We start from the raw sequence: 9873 nt of genomic DNA on the forward strand, positions 1-9873 counted from the left end.
AGATATTCAAACTAGTCAATACAAAGTTTAACCAAATCTACTAACTTTTTCCCCCTATTTAGAATGTTTAATACATTAAACTTAATATATATTTAATGTGTATATACTGGTGAGCTTGTGCTGCATCGGAGCCTCATTTACTAATTACCATACTTACTGCAGGGACATTTGATGCAGCCCTTCAGCCTGTCGCTACATCCCTTCGCTATGCTGACGGCTCCGCAGGCCGCGCAACATGCTATAAAGCACTGTGAGTATTACAGCAAATCGTGGAACATATTGTTATTGTCACTGTTAACTAGAGAAAGGAAATATTCTATTGGCTGTATACTATGAAAATGTGTAAGAAAGGAAACTATGGTCAGCTCTATCCAAGGACCTGGAGAGTAATAATGCTTAGCTTATGATTACATTCTATATTATCCATGTCATCTCACAGGGTGGTCTCCACCCCAGATGATGACCCTTTGTCTATATATCATCCCTTCACTACTTCACTCTCCTCCATTTAGTACTTATGGGGTATATTTACTAAGGTGTGAACTTTTTAGAAGTGGAGATGTTGCCCGTAGCAACCAATCACATTCCACTTAACATTTATCTAGCTGCTTCTAGAAGATACTAGCTAGAATCTGATTGGTTGCTATAGCCAACATCACAGTCTCATCCTTCCACACAATCTCAGCCTTTGTACAGTAACAGGAACATGGCTCACACAATGAGACACTGCCTCACCTGTGGCCCTATCACAAGGTGGTCTACACTTATGTTATACACCCACGGAGGTCTCCGCTTCACTCATTCATACAGCAAGGTCTCCGCTTCACTTAAACATCCAGGGTGGTCTTTGCTTCACTGATGCATCCTAGGTGGTCTCAGCTTCACTCATACATCCAGGGTAGTCTCTGCTTCACTTAAACATCCAGGGTGGTCTCCGCTTCTCTCATACATCCATTATGGTCTTTGCTTCACTGATGCATCCTAGGAGGTCTCTGCTTCTCTCATACATCCAGGGTGGTCTCCGCTTCTCTCATACATCCAGGGTGGTCTCCACTTCACTCACACATCCAAAGGGTCCCTGCTTCCATCAAACATACAGGGGGGGGGTCTCTTCTTCTCTCATACATTGAGGGTGGTCTCCACTTCGCTCACACAGCCAAAGGGTCTCCACTTCACTCAAACATCCAGAGTGGTCTCTGCTTCTCTCATACATCCAGGATGGTCTTTGCTTCAATGATGCATCCTAGGAGGTCTCTGCTTCTCTCATACATCCAGGGTGGTCTCCGCTTCTCTCATACATCCAGGGTGGTCTCCGCTTCTCTCATACATCCAGGGTGGTCTCCGCTTCCCTTATACATCCAGGTTGGTCTCCGGTTCTCTCATACTGTACATCCAGGGTAGGTCTCCGCTTCTCTCATACTGTACATCCAAGGTGGGTCTCCGCTTCTCTCATACTGTACATCCAGGGTGGGTCTCTGCTTCACTCATACATTCTAGGAGGTCTCAGCTTCACTCATACATCCAGGGTGGTCTCTGCTTCTCTCATACATCCAGGGTGATCTCCGCTTCACTCATACATTCTAGGAGGTCTCCGCTTCACTCATACATCCAGGGTGGTCTCTACTTGTCTCATACATCCAGGGTGGGTCACCGCTTCATTCATACATTCTAGGAGGTCTCCACTTCACTCAAACATCCAGGCTGGTCTCCGCTTCACTCATACATCTAGGGTGTCTCCGCTTTTCTCATACATACAGGGTGGTCTTCGCTTCTCTCATACATCCAGGGTGGTCTCCGCTTCTCTCATAGATACAGGGTGGTCTTCGCTTCTCTCATACATTCAGGGTGGTCTCCACTTCTCTCATACTATACATCCATGGTGGGTCTCTGTTTAACTTATACATCTTAGGAGGTCTCCGCTTCACTCATACATGCAGGGAGGTCACTGCTTCTCTCATACATCCAGGGAACTCACTACTTCTCTCATACATCTAGGGTGGGTACTGCTTTATTTACACATCCATGGAGGTTTTCACTTCTTTCATACATCCAATATAGTCTTCGCTTCACTGATGCATCCTAGGAGGTCTCTGCTTCTCATACATCCAAGGTGGTCTCCACTTCTCTTATACATCCAGGATGGTCTTCGCTTCACTGATACATCCTAGGAGGTTTCTGCTTCTCACATATAACCACGGATGTCTTTGCTTCTCTCATACATTTAGGGTGGTCTACGCTTCTCTCATACTGTACATCCAGGGTGGGTCTCCGCTTCACTTATACATCCTAGGAGGTCTCCGCTTCTCTCATACATCCTAGGAGGTCACTGCTTCTCTCATACATCCAGGGAGGTCACTATGTCTCTCATACATCCACAATGTGCACCGCTTTATTCATACATTCATGGTGTTTTCCACTTCTCTCATACATCCAGGTTAGTCTCTTCTTCACTCATACAGTCAGGGTGGTCTCCGCTTCTCCCAAACATCCATGGTGGTCTCCACTTCTCTCATACATCCAGGATAGTCTTCGCTTCACTGATGCATTCTAGGAGGTCTCTGCTTCTCTCATACATCCAAGGTGTTCTTTGTTTCACTCATACATGCAGGAGGTCTCTGCTTTTCTCATACATCCAGGGTGGTCTCCGCTACATTCATACATCCATGGTGGTTTCCACTTCTCCAATACATCCATGGTGGTCTCCACTTCTCTCATACATCCAGGATGGTCTTCGCTTCACTGATACATCCTAGGAGGTTTCTGCTTCTCTCATATATCCACGGATGTCTCCCCTTCTCTCATACATCCAGGGTGGTATCCGCTTCCCTCATACATCCACGGTGGTCTCCACTTCTCTCATACTGTACATCCAGGGTGGATCTCCGCTTCTCTCATACTGTACATCCAGGGTGGTCTCCGCTTCTCTCATACATACAGGTGGTCTTCGCTTCTCTCATACATTCGGGGTGGTCTCCGCTTCTCTCATACTGTACATCCAGGGTGGGTCTCCGCTTCACTTATACATCCTAGGAGGTCTCCACTACACTCATACATCCAGGGAGGTCACTGCTTCTCTCATACATCCAGAGAGGTCACTACTTCTCTCATACATCCAGGGTGGGCACCGCTTTATTCATACATCCATGGTGGTTTCCACTTCTCTCATACATCCAGGGTAGTCTTTGCTTCACTCATACATTCAGGGTGGTCTCCGCTTCTCCCATACATCCATGGTGGTCTTCACTTCTCTCATACATTCAGGATGATCTTTGCTTCACTGATACATCCAAGGAGGTTTCTGTTTCTCTCATATAGCCACGGATGTCTCTGCTTCTCTCATACATCCAGGGTGGTCTCCGCTTCTCTCATAGATACAGGGTGGTCTTCGCTTCTCTCATACATTCAGGGTGGTCTCCACTTCTCTCATACTATACATCCATGGTGGGTCTCTGTTTCACTTATACATCTTAGGAGGTCTTCGCTTCACTCATACATCCAGGGAGGTCACTGCTTCTCTCATACATCCAGGGAACTCACTACTTCTCTCATACATCCAGGGTGGGTACTGCTTTATTTACACATCCATGGTGGTTTCAACTTCTCTCATACATCCAGGATAGTCTTCGCTTCACTGTTGCATCCTAGGAGGTCTCTGCTTCTCTCATACATCCAAGGTGGTCTCCACTTCTCTTATACATCCAGGATGGTCTTCGCTTCACTGATACATCCTAGGAGGTTTCTGCTTCTCACATATAACCACGGATGTCTTCGCTACTCTCATACATCCAGGGTGGTCTCCGCTTCTCTCATATATCCAGGGTAGTCTCCACTTCTCTCACACATCCAAGGTGGTCTCCACTTCACTCATACATCCAGGGTGTCTCCGCTTCTCTCATACATCCAGGGTGGTCTTCGCTTCTCTCATACATCCAGGGTGGTCTCCGCTACTCTCATACATACAGGGTGGTCTTTGCTTCTCTCATACATTCAGGGTGGTCTCCGCTTCTCTCATACTGTACATCCAGGGTGGGTCTCCGCTTCACTTATACATCCTAGGAGGTCTCCGCTTCTCTCATACATCCTAGGAGGTCACTGCTTCTCTCATACATCCAGGGAGGTCACTATGTCTTTCATACATCCACAATGTGCACCGCTTTATTCATACATTCATGGTGTTTTCCACTTCTCTCATACATCCAGGTTAGTCTCTTCTTCACTCATACAGTCAGGGTGGTCTCCGCTTCTCCCAAACATCCATGGTGGTCTCCACTTCTCTCATACATCCAGGATAGTCTTCGCTTCACTGATGCATTCTAGGAGGTCTCTGCTTCTCTCATACATCCAAAGTGTTCTTTGTTTCACTCATACATGCAGGAGGTCACTGCTTCTCTCATACATCCAGGGTGGTCTCCGCTACATTCATACATCCATGGTGGTTTCCACTTCTCCCATACATCCATGGTGGTCTCCACTTCTCTCATACATCCAGGATGGTCTTCGTTTCACTGATACATCCTAGGAGGTTTCTGCTTCTCTTATATATCCACGGATGTCTCCCCTTCTCTCATACATCCAGGGTGGTATCCGCTTCCCTCATACATCCACGGTGGTCTCCGCTTCTCTCATACTGTACATCCAGGTGGGTCTCCGCTTCTCTCATACTGTACATCCAGGGTGGTCTCCGCTTCTCTCATACATACAGGTGGTCTTCGCTTCTCTCATACATTCGGGGTGGTCTCCGCTTCTCTCATACTGTACATCCAGGGTGGGTCTCCGCTTCACTTATACATCCTAGGAGGTCTCCGCTTCACTCATACATCCAGGGAGGTCACTGCTTCTCTCATACATCCAGAGAGGTCACTACTTCTCTCATACATCCAGGGTGGGCACCGCTTTATTCATACATCCATGGTGGTTTCCACTTCTCTCATACATCCAGGGTAGTCTTTGCTTCACTCATACATTCAGGGTGGTCTCCGCTTCTCCCATACATCCATGTGGTCTTCACTTCTCTCATACATTCAGGATGATCTTTGCTTCACTGATACATCCAAGGAGGTTTCTGTTTCTCTCATATATCCACGGATGTCTCCGCTTCTCTCATACATCCAGGGTGGTCTCCACTTCTCTCATACTGTACATCCAGGGTGGGTCTCCGCTTCACTCATACATTCTAGGAGGTCTCCGCTTAACTCATACATCCAGGGTGGTCTCTGATTTTCTCATACATCCAGGGTGGTCTCCGCTTCACTCATACATCCAGGGTGGTCTCTGCTTTCCTCATACATCCAGGGTGGTCTCCGCTTCACTCATACATCCAGAGTGTCACTGCTTCTCTCATACATACAGGGTGGTCTTCACTTCTCTCATACATCCAGAGTGGTCTCCGCTTCTCTCATACATACAGGGTGGTCCTCGCTTCTCTCATACATTCAGGGTGGTCTCTGCTTCTCTGATAACTGTACATCCAGGGTGGGTCTCCGCCTCACTTATACATCATAGGAGGTCTTCACTACACTCATATATGCAGGGAGGTCACTGCTTCTCTTATACATCCAGGGAGGTCACTACTTCTCTCATATATCCAGGGTGGGCACTGCTTTATTCATTCATCCATGTTTTTTTCCACTTCTCTCATACATCCAATGTAGTCTCTACTTCAGTTATACATCCATGGTGGTCTCCACTTCTCTCATACATCCAGGATAGTCTTCGCTTCACTGATGTATCCTAGGAGGTCTCTGCTTCTCTCATACATCCAAGGTGGTCTCCACTTCTCTCATACATCCAGGATGGTCTTTGCATCACTGATACATCCTAGAAGGTTTCTGCTTCTCTCATATATTCAGGGTGGTCTCCGCTTGTCTCATATATCCAGGGTAGTCTCCACTTCACTCATACATCCAGGGTGGTCTCTGCTTCTCTCACACATCTGGGGTGGTCTCCGCTTCACTCATAGATCCAGGGTGTCTCTGCTTCTCTCATACATACAGGGTGATCTCTGCTTCTCTCATACTGTACATCCAGGGTGGGTCCTGCTTCACTCATACATTCTAGGAGGTCTCCGCTTCTCTCATACATCCAGGGTACTCTTCGCTTCTCTCATACATCCAGGATGGTCTCGGCTACTCTCATACATCTAGGATGGTCCCTGCTTCACTCATACATCCAGGGTAGCTTCAGCATCACTCATACATCCAGGGTAGTCTCTGCTTCTCTCATACATCCAGGGTGGTCTCCGCTTCACTCAGACATCCAAAGGGTCTCCGCTTCTCTCATACATTCAGGGTGGCCTCCGCTTCTCTCCTACTGTACATCCACTGTGTGCGCTTTATTCATACATTCATGGTGGTTTCCACTTCTCTCATACATCCAGGGTAGTCTCTTCACTCATACATTCAGGGTGGTCTCCGCTTTTCCCAAACATACATGGTGGTCTCCACTTCTCTCATACATCCAGGATAATCTTCGCTTAACTGATGCATTCTAGTAGGAAGTATCTGCTTCTCTCATACATCCAAGGTGGTCTTTGTTTCTCTCATACATCCAGGGTGGTCTCCGCTACACTCATACATCCGGGGGTGGCCTCCTCATATCTCATACATCCAGGGATGTCTCCGCTTCACTCATACATTCAGGGAGGTTTAACTTTCTCTCATACATCCAGAGAGGTCTCCGTTTCACTCATACATCCTGGCTTGTCTCTCCTTTACTCATACATCATGGGTTGTATATCCTTCCCTCATACACCCAGGGAGGCCTCAGCTTCCCTCTTACATCCAGGGAGGTCTCTGCTTCACTCATACATCCAGGCTTGTCATACATGCAGGACACTGTTGTCCTCCTCTGTGAACTCCAAGCTCTGGCAGGACTATCATATTCCTCTCTGAACTTGGAGCACAGTTATGACCGACTCCTCAGTGGCCCCTGTGTTTGTCTTTTTCAGGTGCTAGAGTGTACAAGTCCACTGTCAGGAATGAAATCAATTCACCAGAAAACCATGTTTTGGCTACAGATGAGGAAATAGTAAGTCGCATAGATTTGTTTGGACAAGTTGATCCATCCGCTGTAGTTCTGAGTCCAGTCATATCTGGGGGGGTTTGTCTACTTTTAGAATTAGCACCCTGTTAATGAATTGTACTATTTTGACTTTTTGAATTTTGCCTACTGAAGCTGAATTAGGCGCACAGTGCATAACCAACCATTCCCTAAGGGGAACTGTACACTCTCATCATTATTCCATCCAAGAATAAATTGTATAATACCCACTGGTAGCCACGTTGTGCAGAGACCTTCCTGGCAGCCACATTGTAAAGAGACCCTCCTGAATTAAATTGTTGGTTTGATGTACCTGTACTATCTACCATAAATTCCTGTATGGTCATGTCCCTGCCAGGATGCACTTGTAGACTGTTTTTACAAGGGTTAAGTTCATTACATAGAAATAATAGACCTTCATATTTATTTTGCAATTTTCCTAGATGTAACCACTTGTGAGATATGTATGTTCTACCTATGGTGGCCAATCCTAGGATCGGGATCGGTGGGAACCCGGGATATAGGCCAAAAATTGGCCTGGATTTAATCCCAGGATTGGAACTTCGGGATTAGCCAGTCCACTGTGTTTTTCAGTGCCGGGCAGCATTGAACTTCTTCAGCAGACTCAGACGCTGCCCGGCTCTCCCCTCCCGGCTCCCTCTGCTCCCGGATGGGCGTACTGCGCAGGGTGACATAATGTCAAAGGTCACACTGCGCAGTCTGACGCCAGCCGCCCGTGCACATTGCCATCCACAACCAGTGAACCCTCCCACCCTCCTGTCTAGAATGGTGAGTATTTGTGTAGGCTGGGGTGGGCTGGGCGGGTCCATTGGGGGGGGGGGGGGGGGAATCACTGAAGATTTTAATTTTAAAATCTTCAACCCAAACCCGGGTTGTACTATCTAGTACTTACCTTTTCAGACTTTCCATTTTCAAGGGGTAAATTTGCTAAGCAGCGGCTTGCTTTGCTTTGTATAATATTGCTGTTTAAATTTCCTTTTTAAACAAGAAGCGTCAGTTTCATCAAGTCAGTGCTTATTAAATGTAACCCCCAGTGTTGTTGGGCTTCAACCTGTTAGTGTGAATAGTGTTTGCCAAGAGTGTCGTGATACATCTTGTCATGTATGTCACACGCCTGATGATGCACATACAGATAACATGTGTTCTTCTTCATAAGATGTTCTGCACTGACAGTGTCCTCCCGAGGGTCAAAATCCCAACAGATCCTAGCAAGAGTTTTAACCCTATCTCTAATCCACCCCTCCCGCGGCCTAACCCTAACCCTCCTCTAACCCTATCCCCAGTACTTACTGTCAGGATCCATCAAGATTCTGACAGTCGGGATCCCGCTGACGGTAATCTGTCTGTTGGGATCCTGACCGCATCCCGTATATTTATAATGAATTGACTTTTATAATGATCGATTTGGTTGAACATTATAATGATCCATTTGGTTGAACACCGGGCCTAATTCAGACCTGATCGCTAGGCTGCGTTTTCGTACAGCAGCGGACGATCAGGTCTAAACTGCGCATGCGTTTCCACCGCAATGCGCAGGCACGTCGCACGGGTACAAAGCGGATCACCGCTCAGCGATGGGTTTGTGCGAAGATTCCATTCACACGCGTGTCCGCAAGGAGATTGACAGGAAGAAGCCGTTTGTGGGTGGCAACTGACTGTTTTCAGGGAGTGTCTGGAAAAACGCAGGCGTGTCCAAGCGTTGGCAAGGAGGGTTCCTGACGTCAGTTTCCGGTCCCGGACAGGCTGATGTGATCGCAGCGGCTGAGTAAGTCCTGGGCTACTCGGGGACTGCACAAGATCTGTTTGTACAGCTCTGCAACACATGCGTTCGCACAATTGCAAAGTGAAAATACAATCCCCTATGGGCAGCGACTATGTGATCACAGAACTGCAAATAACCCATAGCGAACATATAGGTATGAAATAGCCCCATTGACAACCATTAATCAGTTGTACCGACGAAACGAATACAGGAAATTGACGTAAACTGAAGAATATTTCCATCAGTGTGAGAAGCCACAGTGCATACTGTACATGTAACGTCTCCTGCTGCTTTATTATAGGATCCTGGAAGGGAAGAAACATCAGCGACATCTGAGAATGGAGAGGACACTATTGCTACAGCTGAATGTGATCTAAACTCATGAAGATCCAGAAAATATGTTTATTAATATTTATCTTGCTGCCCTTTAATTCTGCAAGAGATCACTGTTCAAAATCCGCATTCCTATAAACTACAGTGCAATGTTTGTAACTGCTTATCTCTGAGTGTTCTGTCCAGTTTCCTCTTTTTTTATGGATTCTTGATATCAAAAAGATCATATATATTATATACAGACTTAAAGCAGGTTTTTTTATTGCCATTATCAATAATACCTGGAAAAGTAGATATTCTACATGACCTAATGGTGGTCATTCCGAGTTGTTCGCTCTGTAATTTTCTTCGCATCGCAGCGATTTTCCACTAATTGCGCATGCGCAATGTTCGCACTGCGACTGCGCCAAGTAAATTTGCTATGCAGTTAGGTATTTTACTCACAGCATTACGAGGTTTTTTTCTTCGTTCTGGAGATCGGAGTGTGATTGACAGGAAGTGGGTGTTTCTGGGCGGAAACTGGATGTTTTATGGGAGTGTTTGAAAAAACGCTACCGTTTCTGGGAAAAACGCGGGAGTGGCTGGAGAAACGGGGGAGTGTCTGGGCGAACGCTGGGTGTTTGTCACGTCAAACCAGGAACGACAAGCACTGAACTGATCGGAAGAGTAAGTCTCGAGCTACTCAGAAACTGCACAGAGAAGTCTTTTCGCAATATTGC

The 9873-nt window shown here is 46.6% G+C and overlaps 1 protein-coding gene across 3 annotated transcripts in view; it reads left to right on the forward strand.

Moving 5' to 3' along the window:
- The window catches only part of C7H2orf80 (chromosome 7 C2orf80 homolog), a 175278-nt gene extending 165965 nt beyond the window's left edge, over positions 1 to 9313 (forward strand). For all 3 annotated transcript variants that reach the window (XM_063932718.1, XM_063932717.1, XM_063932719.1), the window contains 3 exons: positions 163 to 250; positions 6947 to 7026; positions 9123 to 9313. In XM_063932718.1, coding sequence (XP_063788788.1) covers positions 163 to 250; positions 6947 to 7026; positions 9123 to 9206 — 252 coding nt within the window. In that variant the 3' untranslated portion in view covers positions 9207 to 9313. The remainder of the gene's footprint in view (positions 1 to 162; positions 251 to 6946; positions 7027 to 9122) is intronic.
- The last annotated feature ends 560 nt before the right edge of the window (positions 9314 to 9873 follow it).

The sequence above is a fragment of the Pseudophryne corroboree genome, chromosome 7 (assembly GCF_028390025.1).
Source record: "Pseudophryne corroboree isolate aPseCor3 chromosome 7, aPseCor3.hap2, whole genome shotgun sequence".
NCBI lineage: Eukaryota > Metazoa > Chordata > Amphibia > Anura > Myobatrachidae > Pseudophryne > Pseudophryne corroboree.